The 15,882-nt window shown below is 37.9% G+C and overlaps 1 protein-coding gene across 2 annotated transcripts in view; it reads left to right on the top strand.

Moving 5' to 3' along the window:
* Positions 1–15,882, top strand: part of MXD4 (MAX dimerization protein 4) — a 43,907-nt gene that overhangs the window by 17,656 nt on the left and 10,369 nt on the right. For both annotated transcript variants that reach the window (XM_024215895.3, XM_024215896.3), the window contains exon 4: positions 15,462–15,576. In XM_024215895.3, coding sequence (XP_024071663.1) covers positions 15,462–15,576 — 115 coding nt within the window. The remainder of the gene's footprint in view (positions 1–15,461; positions 15,577–15,882) is intronic.

Below are 15,882 nucleotides of genomic sequence, written 5' to 3' on the forward strand. Positions count from 1 at the left end.
CGCAATTAACTAAAAATAAATTAATCGTGATTGATTAATCTCACTGTTAAACAATAGAATACCAATTGAAATTTATTAAATATTTTTGGATGTTTTTCTACATTTTCAAATATATTGATTTCTATTACAACACAGAATACAAAGTGTACAGTGCTCACTTTATATTATTATTTTCGATTACAAATATTTGCACTGTAAAAATGATAAAAGAAATAGTATTTTTCAATTAGCATCATACAAGTACTGTAGTGCAATCTCTTTATCGTGAAAGTGTAACTTACAAATGTAGATTTTTTTTTTTTTTTTGGTTGCATAACTGCACTTAAATACAAAACAGTGTAAAACTTTAGAGCCCACAAGTCCACTCAGTCCTACTACTTCTTGCTCAGCCAATCGCTAAGACAAATAAGTTTGTTTACATTTACAGGAGATACTGCTGCCTGCTTCTTATTTACAGCGTCACCTGAAATTGAGAACAGGTGTTTGCATGGCACTTTTGTAGGCAGCGTTACAAGGTATTTATGTGCCAGATATGCTAAACATTTGTATGCCCCTTCATGCTTCGGCCACCATTCCAGAGGACATGCTTCCATGCTGATGATGTTTGTTTAAAAAAAATAACGCATTTATTAAATTTGTGGCTGAACTCCTTGGGGGAGAATTGTATGTCTCCTGTTCTTTTATGCCCGCATTCTGCCATATATTTCATGTTATAGCAGTCTTGGATGATGACCCAGCACATGTTCGTTTTAAGAACACTTTCACAGAAGAGTTGACAAAATGCAAAGAAGGTACCAATGTAAGATTTCTAAGAATAGCTACAGAACTTGACCCAAGGTTTAAGAATCTGAAGTGCCGTCCAAAATCTGAGAGGGACGAGGTGCTGAGCATGCTTTCAAAAGTCTTAAAAGAGCAACACTCAGATGCGGAAACTACAGAACCCAAACCACCAAAAAAGAAAATCAACCTTCTGCTGGTGGCATCTGACTCAGATGATGAAAATGAACATGCATTGGTCCATTTTGCTTTGGATCGTAATCAAGCAGAACCCATCATCAGCATGGACGCATGTCCTCTGGAATGATGGTTGAAGCCTGAAGGGACATATGAATCTTTAGCGCATCTGGCACATAAATATGTTGCGACACTGGCTACAACAGTGCCATGAGACCACCTGTTCTCACTTTCAGGTGACATTGTAAACAAGCAGCAGCCAGCATTATCTCCTGCAAATGTAAATAAACTTGTTTGTCTGAAGTAGGACTGAGTGGACTTGTAGGCTGTAAAGTTTTACATTGTTTTATTTTTGAATGCAGTTTTTTTTGTACATAATTCTACATTTGTAAGATCAACTTTCATGATAAAGAGATTGCACTGCAGTACTTGTATTAGGTGACTTGAAAAATACTATTTCTTTTGTTTTTTACAGTGCGAATATTTGTAATCAAAAATAAATATAAAGTGAGCACTGTACACTTCATATTCTTGTGTTGTAATTGAAAATGTAGAAAACGTCCAAAAATATTTAAATAAATGGTATTCTATTATTGTTTAACAGCGCAATTAATTTTTTTTAATCTCTTGACAGCACTACTTTTTATACATATTATTAATATTCCTAAATGTAAAGGTAACATAGTCTATTATAGCAGCACTCAAAAAGCTGATCTAACACTACTGGAAGTGCTTTGGTGTTGGTCTCTTAAACTAGCTATGCTGCTTGGTGTAAGTCAGGCATGATTTTAATCCATTTCTGCTGAGAAATCTGAACTCAATATGTTTTATTTGTTGGCTAGCAGCAGGCAGTGGTTTAGTTTATTTTTTGCATTTAGCACCGAAACCAGTATTCAAACTTAGGTGCTAATGTGTGGCACTTAAAACAGACTTTCAGGTGCTTGGCTGTAGGTTTAGCTATCTCACTGTCAGTGCTCGGGTTTAAAATTTGGACTTATAACTAGTTCTGTCCTGCTATCACCAGATGTTTCACAGGAACTGCCTAACATCAAGGCCCCACACACTGTGTGGCAAAGTAAATCTAAATTCTGTCGCAAGACCCTTTTTAATCTACATAAGAATGGCCCTACTGGGTCAGACCAAGGGTCCATCTAGCCCAGTATCCTGTCTTCCGATATCGGCCAGTGCCAGGTGTCCCAGAGGGAATGAACAGAACAGGTAATCATCAAGTGATCCATCCCGTCGCTCATTCCCAGCTTCTGGCAAACAGAGGCTAGAGACACCATTCCTGCCGATCCTGGCTAATAGCCATTGATGGAGCTATCCTCCATGAATTTACCTAGTTCTTTTTTGAACCCTGTTATGGTCTTGGCCTTCACAACATCCTCTGGCAAGGAGTTCCACAGGTTGACTGTGTGTTGTGTGAAGAAATACTTCCTTTTATTTGTTTTAAACCTACTGCCTATTAATTTCATTTGGTGGCCCCTAGCTCTTGTGTTATGAGAAGTAGTAAACAACACTTCCTTATCTACTTTCTATACACCAGTAATGATTTTATAGACCTTAATCATATCTCCCCTTAGCCATCTCTTTTCCAAGCTGAAAAGTCCCAGTCTTATTAATCTCTCCTCATATGGAAGCCGTTCCATACCCCTATTCTTTTTTGAGATGGGGCAACCACATCTGCACACAGTATTCAAGATGTGGGCGTACCATAGATTTATATAGAGGCAATGTGATATTTTCTGTCCTATTATCTGTCCCTTTCTTAATTATTCCCAGCATTCTTTTCGCTTTTTTGACTGCCGCTGCACATTGAGTGGATGTTTTCAGAGAACTATCCACAATGACTCCAAGATCTCTTTCTTGAGTGGTAACAGCTAATTTAGACCCCATCATTTTATATGTATAGTTGGGATTATGTTTTCCAATGTGCATTAGTTTGCATTTATCAACATTAAATATCATCTGCCATTTTGTTGGCCAGTCACCCAGTTTTGAGAGATCCTTTTGTAGCTCTTCACAGTTTGCCTGGGTCTTAACTATCTTTAGTAATTTTGTATCATCTGCAAATTTTGTCACCTCACTGTTTACCCCTTTTCCCAGATCATTTATGAATATGTTTAATAGGACTGGTCCCAGAACAGACCCCTTGGGGACACCACTATTTACCGCTCTCCAGTCTGAAAACTGACCATTTATACCAGGGGTTCTCAAACTGGGGGTCAGGACCTCTCAGGGGGTCACGAGGTTATTACATGGGGGGTGGGGGGTCGGCCTCCGCCCCAAACCCCGCTTTGCCTCCAGCATTTATAATAGTGTTAAATATATAAAAAAGTGTTTTTTTAATTTATAAGGGGGGTCGCGCTCAGAGACTTGCTGTGTGAAAGGGGTCACCAGTACAAAAGTTTGAGATTCACTGATTTATACCTACCCTTTGTTTACTATCTTTTAACTAGCTACCAGTTCATGAGAGCACCTGCCCTCTTATCCCGTGACAGCTTATTTTGCATAAGAGCCTTTGCTGAGGGACCTTGTCAAAGGCTTTCTGAAAATCTAAGTACATTATATCCACTGGATCCCCTTGGTCTACATGCTTGTTGGCCCCCTCAAAGAATTCTAATAGATTGGTGAGGCATGATTTCCCTTTAATAAAACCATGTTGACTCTTCCTCAACAAATTATGTTCATTGGGCTTAAACTGCAGCAAGGGAGGTCTAGGTTGGACATTAGGAAAAAGTTCCTAACTGTCAGGGTGGTTAAACACTGGAATAAATTGCCTAGGGAGGTTGTGAAATCTCCATCTCTGGAGATATTTAAGAGTAGGTTAGATAAATGTCTATCAGGGATGGTCTAGACAGTATTTGGTCCTGCCATGCGGGCAGGGGACTGGACTCGATGACCTCTCGAGGTCCCTTCCAGTCCTAGAATCTATGAATCTATGAATCTATATGTCTGACAATATTGTTCTTTATTATAGTTTCAACCAGTTTGCCCGGTACTGAAGTCAGGCTTACCGGCCTGTAATTGCCAGGATCACCTCTGGAGCCCTTTTTAAAAATTGGCATCACATTAGCTATACTCCAGTCATCTGGTACAGAAGCTGATTTAAATGATAGGTTATAGACTACAGTTAGTAGTTCTGCAATTTCACATTTGAGTTCCTTCAGAACTCTTGGGTGAATACCATCTGGTCCTGGTGACTTATTGCTGTTTAATTTATCAATTTGTTTCAAAACTTCCTCTAATGATACCTCAATCTGGGACAGTTCCTCAGATCTGTCACCTAAAAAGAATGGCTCAGGTTTGGGAATCTCCCTCACATCCTCAGCCGTGAAGACCGATGCAAAGAATTCATTTAGTTTCTCCGCAATGGCTTTATTGTCCTTGAGTGCTCTTTAGCACTTCGATCGTCCAGTGGTTGTTTAGCAGGCTTCCTGCTTCTGATGTACTTAAAAAAAAATATTTGCTATTACTTTTTGAGTCTCTGGCTAACTGTTCCTCAAATTCTTTTTTTGGCCTTCCTAATTGTATTTTTACACTTCATTTGCCAATGTTTATGCTCCTTTCTATTTTCCTCACTAGGATTTAACTTCCACTTTTTAAAGGATGCCTTTTTGCCTCTCACTGCTTCTTTTACTTTGTTGGTTAGCCACGGTGGCTCTTTTTTAGTTCTCTTACTATATTTTTTAATTTGGGAAATACATTTAAGTTGAGCCTCTATTATGGTGTCTTTAAAAAGTTTCCATGCAGCTTGCAGAGATTTCACTTTTGGCACTGTACCCTTTAATTTCTGTTTAACTAACCTCCTCATTTTTGTGTAGTTCCCCTTTCTGAAATGAAATGCTATAGTGTTGGGCTGTTGTGGTGTTTTTCCTGCCACAGAGATATTAAATTTAATTATATTATGGTCACCAAGTGGTCCAGCTATATTCACCTCTTTGACCAGATCCTGTGCTCCACTTAGGACTAAATCAAGAATTGCCTCTCCTCTGGTGGGTTCCAGAACGGATGCTCCAAGAAGCAGTCATTTAAGGTGTCAAGAAACTTTATCTCTGCATCCCGTCCTGAGGTGACATGTACCCAGTCATAGGGGGATAATTGAAATCTCCCATTATTACAGTATTTTGAGTTTTATTTATATATTATTGAGTTTTTTATTTTAATAGCCTCTCTAATCTTCCTGAGCATTTCACAGTCACTATCACCATCCTGGTCAGTTGGTCAGTAATATATCCCTACCGCTATATTCTTATTATTAGAGCATGGAATTTCTGATATATTTTGTACCCTGGTATTAGTGTGTCCCAGTGATTATCCTCATACCACCAAGTTTTTGTGATGCCTATTATATCAATATCCTCATTTAATACGAGGCACTCTCTTTCACCCATTTTATTATTTATGCTTCTAGCATTGGTATATAAGTACTTTAAAAACTTGTCTCCTTTTAGCTGTCTGCCATTACACGATGTAATTGAATGGGACTCTTTTTTTTATTTGACTGTTTCTGATCAAATCCTGCGTGTATTTTATCATTTTCCATCCTCTCGTCCTCACTAGGACATAGAGATTCTCTATTAATAGATCCTCCCGTAAGGGATGGCCGAACTACTTGCTCCTCCGCACCTGTCGGCTTTCCCCCAGCCCTTAGTTTAAAAACTGTTCTACGACCTTTTTAATGTCTTAGAACAGTGCTCCAGGTTGGGAGACAAGGACTTCTGCAGCAGTTTGAGGGAAGTATTAAATGAAAGTTTAGGGTTTTATTTCATTAAATTTGAAAATGAATAATAGAATCAGTAGAGTCCTTTGTGCTTATATATATTGCTATTATGTTCACTTTATTTTACTCTTGCCCCCCTAAATTTTCAGTTTACTTTGTGCTGGGGACTGCTCTATTAACACCTAATTGTGTTGCAGAAGCTAAAAGTTTTGATAGATGGGGTTTAGGCGGTGTAGGAGAGGTTTAGGACATTGACATGTTCACATCACTGAGGAGGGTTTTTAGCTTCTATGTTCTTGCTTAGGGCATTACTCAGTCATTGCTTGGCAGAGAGATCCACTAAATGTTGTTCATTCCAGGGGAGCATCATAACTGCCCTATTCCGCCACCAGCATTATAAATACTAAAGACTTCCACAGCGCTAAACACAGGCAGAAAGCTAGAGCTGCTTTAGGATTCACTCTGCTTGTATACACTCAGGTTCCCGCCATTTAGGGTGACCAGATAGAAAGTGTGAAAAATCGGGACAGAAGGTGGGGGGTAATAGGCGCCTATATCAGAAAAAGCCCCCAATATCGGGACTGTCCCTATAAGATCGGGACATCTGGACCCCATGTGCTCAAACCCGGTGATGGCTAAACCATCAGGTACTGAGAAGGGATTATCATGAGTAGGATGGCTCCAGCAGAAAGAGAAGCTCATCTGGGCATACACAGGAATATCATTGAATAAAACTTCTGTTTTTTGACATTTAAAACTCTTCCCTCAAATATGATTTGTTTCTATTAACTAAAATGTTAGTTATATAAAGTGAGTCAGAGGCCTAATCTTCATGTGTGGGTACCTAGAAGCAGGCACCTGATTAAAAGTTTCCTGATTTTCAGAGATGGTGGGCACACACAACTCCCACAAAAGCCAATGAGAGTTGAAAGCACTTGTTACCTCAGAAAATCAGCTGTTTAGTTAGGTGCCTAACTATAGAGTTAAATGCCTACCTTTGGGTACCCAACTTAGAAAACAAGACTCTGAGATACAACAGCAGCCATAACTGTATCCTGCCCTTGATCCCTGGTGGAATTCCTTTTTGTCTGTGACATTTGCCTGGTATATGGATGGCTCTTAGAAGTAAATACTTGGCATCTAAATATTTAACTTGCAATAATAAGGATATTCTTGCCATGATAACAGTAAAAACACACATGCATCTATCTTACCTACTTATCTGTCTATTCTCTAGTTAATTGTGGGTGGGAGAAGGGATTTAACATGGATATATATTGCCTTCACCCACTGATCACTGTTTCTTCTGGGTCATTAGCAAAGCAGGATGTGTACCTCCCAACAGCTTTGTGTTTTGTCATAAAGCAAAGAGGATATTGTTTTCAGCTGTCCTTAATTAATCTCCATATCTAACTTGGCCTGCCTCGCCATCAACTCAATACTACTCGCTAAGGGAAATTGAGTGTTACAAAAATATATTTTCTTTTTAGTAAACAAAAACAAACAAAAACAAAAAAACCCAAGAAATCGTCTATCATTCTTAGACTAAAATGCTTGCTGAGAGCCCTGTACGTGCATTGTCAATGTAGTCTGTGTTGCAGCTCAGATTTGCTAGCATTACACTTTTTTTTCTAGATCCCTTCCTCTTGGCCACAGTCCAGAGACACAGTGTCCTTGTTTAGCATTTTGATGTGGGGAAACACTGATAATTAAAGCAGGTTTCAAGCCATGAGCTGATTTGTAAGCAGCAACTTGCTCCAGGATGTGTGTTGTCAGTCGATAAATACACAGCTTGTGTGTGCTGAGCCACAGTGTGTCTTGTGCCTGATTATGCACAGTGTGTGTGCGTACATGTTGATTGAACCCACACCCTAGGGGGAGTATTGTTTAAAATAATAAAGTTAATTTCTAGAAGAATGGAGATGTCATTCTGTTCTCCCTTACACTGGTATAAAACCAGTTTAACCACACATTGACTTTAGTGGAGTTCCTCCTTATTTACAATGGTATAATTTAGGGCAGAATCAGGTCCTGGAGTTTTAAGACATATGTCCAGGATGCGTGTATATGTAAAGTAATGGAATTAAACCTATAGTGTACCAGCATTTGGACAAATAGGTCCTGAAATGGAAATCTCATTGCCCTCAAGGGTTTGTTGGACTAGGCCCTCAATTTCCTTAGGCACCAGACTAACTTATGAAGATTGGAGATTTTCTGTTTTGCAAATTTAACAAATAAACAAATAAAACCAAAATTAAAACAGATGGATTTGTGGAGCGGTGTTACATGGGGGGGAAGTTCCAGCATGTTAGTGCGCAAAATGAGTGAGTGAAAGGGTATGATGTGGCGGTGAGCCTTTTAAAAAAAACAGCTTTGAAGAAATGAACCTATTAACAGTCTTATTTTTGTAAATGCTGTTCCCAGCGGTGTGTATGCTTATGTATGGATATTTATGTGTGTATTTTCAAGAGTTTGCATAGTTCTCTAAGAGGCGTTGCTGTTTATCTCCCTGGATTACATAGGTGCCACGGGATGTAGGCATGCCATTGGATTTTTCAGTGTACTGAAGAGGAAATAATCTCAACAAATCCTGTATAAACGCACCTTTTTCATTCAGCTGTATTTTTTCATTGTACTAGATGTCGTTGGAGTTATTGCTCAAAATTCCTTTTACTTAAGAGGTACATACGAGGGTTGGCCTCTTTCCTACTTCTGTTCACCATTTCAGTAGAGCCACTCGTAGGCATATCAAACCGTATGGGGGCGGGGGAGGAGTAAAAGAGATAAAAACAGGGAATATCTTAAACAGAATTTCCTTTTGTGCAGGTGATAAATTTAATATACCATCTCAAACGTTCAAAATTAATGTCAGTTATTCACAACGACAAAAGAATGGTGGTTTGTTTCCAGCTGTAAGATAAATGGATACACAACAAAAGATCTAGGCCCACTTCACACTCTTCTGAAGGGGGGAAAAAAAAGTCACAAAGGGTGAAAACTTACTGAAAAAATCCACAATTTCCCTATTGCCCCATCTCCACTACATGATTCTTTTGTCAGGGCAGGGATGTAAGCCTTGCTCAAGCGACAGGATCTAAGGTTTGTACAACCAGCAGCAGAACCAGCGTTGTCAGACCTTGCAGATTCTCAACTAGGCATGTGCAGTTAACTATATGAAAAGAGACTGATATAGACAAAACTGAGTTGATTCTTATTTGCTGCCCAGATGGGCAAAACCACAAATGGAATGAGTATTGCACTATATTTCAAATTGGAGCCTAACATTCTGCGTATAATCAAGATGGTACTGCATACTAGTGTCAGTAGGGTAAAGGTGCAGCGCTGAGATGGGGGGACAAAGATAGCTTCAAGCCACTTTTATGCCTTCCATACTCTAGGTTGTTCTGGTTCAGTGGTGCAGTTTGTCAGCACTTTTTATTTTACATGAGTCTCTGGCTGCAGAATTTGCCACTGAATCCATCCCTTGCTGCAGAATTGTGCTTCAAACTAAAAGCTTTTGTTTTTAAGAAAAAACAAATTTCTAGGTATCTGTGTGAAGAAAAGCTTGAAAATGTGAACCAAGCATGAACTCGTAGGGTTGTGTTCCTGAGTCTGCAGACAGCCTGAAACATTAGCTCTATAGATGTGAACAGCACCACTCATTTCAGTGGGGTGTATACACTGAAGCTAAAAGATAATTTTAATGTCAATATTGTTAAGTCTTTCATTGTTGATTGTTTTAGAAGATTTATCCAGCCAATGTGCTTATGCCTCAAACCCAAGCCACCACCTATACCTTTCCAAATACAAAAGCCCCAACTCATCCTTATCCAGCTGCAAAAACCTTCAGCTTCTTTCCAGATAGCTTCAGCCATGTAGATGCATGGGCAAGGTAGAGATCTGCTGTAGAACACTGAAAATGTAGGGATAGAATGAAATTAATACTACTATTAAAGTAAATAACACAGAGGCTACTGCACGGATTGTATGACTGACTTTCAGAGCTAATTCACTACAGTCCACCTTTTTAAATTAAATTAAGCAGCTACAGTTTTTCCTGTGTGCTGTGCCAGAGTAACACACACTCCACAGACCTTGCTGCAGAAGGTCTTGTGTGTGTATTTAAGGCCTGATCCAAAGCCCTTGGAAGTCAATGGAAAGACCCCTTCGATTTCCAGGGACTTTGACTTATACTCCATGCATACAGAACAACTTGCAGAATTGAGGCCTTAGTAAGCAAAAGGTACATCTACCATAAAATGTGCTATATCTATCTTTTTGTTGTTGTTGTTGTTGCTTGCACAATAGAAGCACGGAGGTCTGCTATAGATAGAGAACACAACTGAATGTTCAGTTTTTAGCTCTATGGCACTAGACTGTAAGCAACTATTTCACACATCCCATAGCTATCAGAAAGTTCAAGTGCAGCACACTGGGTGCCTTGCCATGGTACAGTGCCTTGGTACTAAGAGTTTTTCTTCCCTCTTCATTAAAGCAAAATTGCTATATTGCTTAAGCATATTGTGAAATTTGAGTTAGACTTGGGATTCACTGTTAAATATTTTTGTTTGTTGGAAATATTTATTGGGAGGGCTAAAAATAACAATCAGGACTCTTTCTGACTGGGGCCTGGACTCTTTGTGGCTGGATAAATATGGAAAAAGTAGAATGTCAGGCTTTGAAATGCACAGTTCGTACAGTCTTACATTGCAATTAATCTACTTTTAAATTGTGTCTAGGCCACATCTGAGTTGATTTCTCTAGAAACATTTCTTATTAGCATTGATTGATGCTTTCCTTTTACTTACAGACTACTTTAAACAAAGATAACTTTATATTTTCATAGGCACAAAATAACTTTAATTAGCCTGTAAAAATATCATTAGAGCCATAAATAAGATATATTTGAAACCTCTCCTTTAAGGAAAAGTGTTATAGAATTTAATAGGGATTAAGGCCCTCATTCATCAATGCCCTTGAGCACATGCCTATCTTTAGGCAGATAGTAAAACACACACACAGAAAGAGTATGGCAATTTACAGCAAAACCCTTAGCACAATACACACAGTGTGACCAGGTGTAAAATATTAGTTGCTATACAGAACGATAACTGTATTAATTAAAAAGATGTTAACTGCAGGAGCAGGCACAGTGGTTCAATGAAGAAAAGGCCTGATCCTGCAACATGTAAACTCCTACTGGCTTAACTCTTTAGGATTGGCCCATAAGTCATTACAGGGTAAACATTCCACAAATGATTTCTAAAGGTGGCCTGTATTTTAAATAAAATTATATGAAGTTACATTTAACAAGGAATAAACATACTACATATTTTCAATGTGACCAAGTTCACATTGTTGTAACACAGTCCCTTTTAGTGAATCTCATGTCATTATATAGGATTGCGGCAGGCTTTAAGTGTGGGAAAAAATAGGTTAATACCTAAGAGGAGGGACTGGAATTAGCTTGACAAATACAGTACTATTATCCAGAGTTCGGTAGTTGTATAGTATTGTTTCCCAGAGCTACATTTTGAGTTCTTTGTTCATCTACATTGTCTGCAATAACTCCATCCTCTTTAAAGCAAACTTTTCTGTACCAAAACATATGGGTGCATTGCAGGCAAACAAGGGCAGAATTTGGTTCTTCGAGTACACTCTAAGGCTCTCTCTGGACTAGAAAATTGAACCAGTTGGGTAGGACTAGCTTAAGCATAAAAGGTTCATTGTGTCCAATCTTTAATTTAAAACCCATTGCAAATTTGTGTCTCTTGCCCTCATTAGTGCTCTTCTAAACCATTTTGTTTGCAATGCACTCTGACTCCTCCTCTGTCCCACAGGTATCTCGCAGTTCCCAGATTTCCCAGAAGCAGTAGATTTCGGGACAGTTCAAAAAGCCCATGTTGTAGGTTGGGACAGTGGAGGACTAGTTGAACCATTTCAGCTAGTCCACATCCACACTGGCACTAAAATGGATCAGACTGAAACAGTTGGAACTACAGTAGTTCCTAAACCTGAAGTGTTTTACCAGCATTCCAGTGGTAAAACAAGTTCTTGGAATCACAGAATTTCTCTAGCATACACAAGACTTTTCTGCTTAGTCTAATATCCTACTGCTTGATGTGCTAAAAAGACATGTTTTTTAGATTTTGGGCCCATGTACACTGGGAGAATTTACTAAACACTTACAAAACTTTGTTCGATTAAACCAATTTTTAAATTGGTTAGAGCCAAGGTGTAGACCCAGCCTAAAGGGCCTGACCCATTTTGACAGAACCAGTTTCCAGAGTTGAAGTGGTCTTGAAAGCAGTTTAGTAAAAACAGCTCAGGCCACCACAAATTACCTAAAACCAGGTGTACACTGTTGCTCTAACCTGATTTTGAAATTGATTTAGCTGAGCCAGTTTTGTAAAAGATTGGAAAATTTCCCCAATAATGCTGTCACTCAGTGCATATAAATAACCAAATTGCTGGCTGAATAGTGTTTGGAGTTCTTTGTGTTTTTTTTTTTTTTTTACACGAAACCTGGGATTTAATTTAATAATTGTTTTTTCAGTTCTGACACTTGGTAAGAACAATCTGTTTCATTGCAATTATCTAAACCCGATGTTTGCATGAACCTTGTTCACATGACAATAGGTAGTATATTTGTCCTTGGTCATATGCACACACAGTGTGTACTCAAATTTGTATGTGAAACATTTATGGCTGAATTACATGAAAAGCCATCCATAATATGGATTTACACAATTCTTCAACTGATGTTCCTTGACCAGGAGATTGGAAAGGTAGAGCTGTTCATAACATAGATATTGAAAAGCCATGTACACTTGGCCCTTTCAGACTTGGGGTCATTGCTTTACCTTTGTGTTATGTAAACATGTATGTACATTTGTCAGAACAGTTTAACCTTTTAGCATCAGGAATATGTGTATATCGAATACATTAGAAATCAGTTTAAGGAGATCCCAACTTCCAGGCATTAAGTCGGTTTCCAACCAGTTAGAATCTCATTTATGTGGAGCTGGGTCTGAACGTATGCACTCTTTGGAATACTTATCAAGATTATTAAAAGTAAAGACATTTTAAAAGTGTAATATATTTATCACTGCTAAGGTCATTTGTCTTTTTGTATTTTTCTCACTGTGATCAGTGAAAATAGTCTAGTCAGTTTCTGTCAGTTTCTCTTTCTGGTTACTGTGCACAAATGCTGCAATCTCTGAGTTGCACATAATACAGAGGAATAGATGCTTTACAAATAAATAAATAGATAAAACTATTTCCACTGGAATTTGTGTGTGTTTAATTTCTATTTGTTTTAAAGCTCTCCAGGCTGAAGAGTTGTAAAACCTTATTTTGTCACTAAAGTCAGCAGACATGTCTCTGAGCACTCAGAGAACAAGTAAGCTTAGTAAGAAGGTTTCATTTTTATGAGTTTTTCTGGATTAATGATACAAATCCCATTTATTAACAGTCCTGTATATTTCTACGTAATTTAGCTGCTCTTAATGTATTGATTGCTATAGTACAGTTTATTTAACTTTTTACTGCACCACTTTGTGTTCTATTCTCATCCACTTCATTGCTGCTTCTTCCTTAATCTCCACTCTCCTGATGTATGTGCAAAAATCCTGCTACTGCATCTAAAGACTGCTACTTGTACACACAAATGATTGTGTGCAAATTTAGAAAATTTCCCTTTTGAAAACGTTTCCCCTAGTTTCATCCAAGAAGCAAATTGTTAATTCAAAAAACAAAACAAAACCCCCAGACACTTCTTAGAGGTTACAGATGTATAGATAATAAATCTCCCGGGTTGAAAGTTTCTGCATTTGTAGATTCTAATAATGTTATTTAACCTTTCAGATCGGGTTAAAGATCAGAATTCGGGCCCTGACTCTGCAAGCTGCTTAAGTATTCCTGTGCAATGGGCTGCTCATGTTTAGAGTTAGGCATGTGCTTGAGCAGGTTGTTGAACATGGCCCTATTCATGGGATCTTTTTCCATTTTTAAAGTTTAGATTACGAATGTAAAGCCTTGTATTTAAATACAAGACCCCATGCACAGACAGGAAGTCGTGTGGTGATCTTTCTCCAAAAACATCACATTTTTCAACAGTGTTCTCCTTTCCTGATTGGCTGAAGGAGGAAAAATTATCTCATATTAGCACTTTTTACAATTAGGCCATTTTAATTCACACTTATTGTAGTAATTATTGATATGTTATATGTTACTTTTTATTGATTGCATAGAGATTAACTAACGAGTGTGATAATATGTAGTCAGACATGCAGTACTATAGACGTCATATGTTTTGCAATTATCTGTATTTTCATAGTTCATCTGTCATAAAAAGTTAAAAAAAATTGTTTGTCTACATGTTTGTCTTCTGTCTTCTGCAAATTACATGGCCTTTTATGCATTAATAAATTGTCTTAGACTCTGTTAAATGTTGATGTCGAACACTTGTTCTAAATAGTAATAAAAAAAAAGCAAAGTATCAGCAATTTTTGTTCAGAAGTCAATAATTACCATGCTAAATTGTTTGATGTACTGCAGCATGTAGCAGAATTGAAATGAAAAGTTGTATCTTTGCAGAAAATGATTATTTATGGCATATTTGTAATTTTCTTTATTAATTATTATTATTATTATTATTATTATTGGTTCTGGGGGTCTTAGGCAGCTTTAGGATCATCAGTCTATTAAGACTAATCTTCTCTGATGTTCAAAAGGCCCATTCATGCTAATACATATGAAGAATGCTGATTTTAATTTCTCACTGAGATAAGACTGACGGAAAAGGGCACAAGATTACAAACATTGCTTAAGTAATCCCTTAGTTATCCACTTCATTGTAAAGACACATGGAAACTTCATATTGCTTCTTGTTCAGTTGTATGTACAAAAAAGTAGGAAGTATTTATTTTTTTAAATGCAGAAATATACTCTTGGAATGTTTTGTTTGATCACTTGCGTTGTTTTAGGGTTCTAAAGTAAAAATATTTCACAAACTATTTTGTGTGTCTACTGCCAGCCAGTTGGTGAAAGAAAACACAGAATGCTTTAAAAACACACACAGAATACCAGCTTATAGATGTTTATCATCTTTCTTTTTACTGCTGGACTGGGTGTTGTTTAATGTAGGAGGCAAATTGTAGTAGCTAGAAGTGCTACTTACGAAGGAATAGTGTAGTAAACATGACAGAATATGCCATAGTTGTAACTCCTAATTTTCCCCTTTTGTTTTTACTGCAAACACCATTCTTGATGTATGATGAAAGATGGAATATATATATATATTTTTTGGAGGGGTATATTTCCCCAGTAGATAGGGCACAGGAATGGGAGTCAGGAGACATAGTGCTTGATCCAATTCCCATTTAAGTCAATTGAAAAACTCACTCTGACATGAATAGCAGTTGGGTTGAGCCCGTTTTCTCTTCCTGGCTCTGCCACTGACTCCCTTTGCGGCCTTGGCCAAATTAATCCACATCTCTGTTTTTGTTTCCCTCTCTCTAAAATGGGGATAATGATTCATACTCAAGCTTGCAAACTGCTTTGAGATCTAGATCTGAAAAGCACTACAGAAGTGCCAGCTATTATTATTTCAAGTGACCTGAAGCTTTGGGGCCTGAAGCTTTGACAAAGGGAGAGGAAAGGAAGCCATTGCTGTTGAATCAACTTCTATACAGAAATCCAGGCAAGCAGATGGTGTTTGTATACAGGATATGCTATCACAGAGTAACTTTTCTACAACATTCTTCATTTTTAATAATTTCAGACGAGCTAAACTCCGGCTATATTTGGAGCAGCTAAAACAGCTTGTGCCTCTTGGGCCAGATAGCACCAGACACACCACTCTAAGTCTGTTGAAAAGAGCCAAGATGCATATCAAGGTAAAAACAAAAATATCCATCCATACTTTGTTTTCTTTAAAATAGAACCTTCAGGAATATGTATTGGTTGAAAAGAAACATTTTTATTTTTTAACAGTAAATCCACATGTAGTATTTCTGATCTTCCCTATGGCCAGGTCTTTATTAAATACTGTGGTCCGATGTTTGGCTGCGTGTGTTCTTTCAGCATGGTGTCCCAGCTCTGCACAGATAGCGGAGACAGCAGACTTTGATTGAGCTGCCCAATAACCACAGACTCAGTTCGTAGCGAAGGAACTTGGTCAGGTTTATTGTTGATGAAGCACG

This window comes from Terrapene carolina, unplaced genomic scaffold (assembly GCF_002925995.2).
Source record: "Terrapene carolina triunguis isolate 2854851 unplaced genomic scaffold, T_m_triunguis-2.0 Scaffold66, whole genome shotgun sequence".
NCBI classification, from domain to species: domain Eukaryota; kingdom Metazoa; phylum Chordata; order Testudines; family Emydidae; genus Terrapene; species Terrapene triunguis.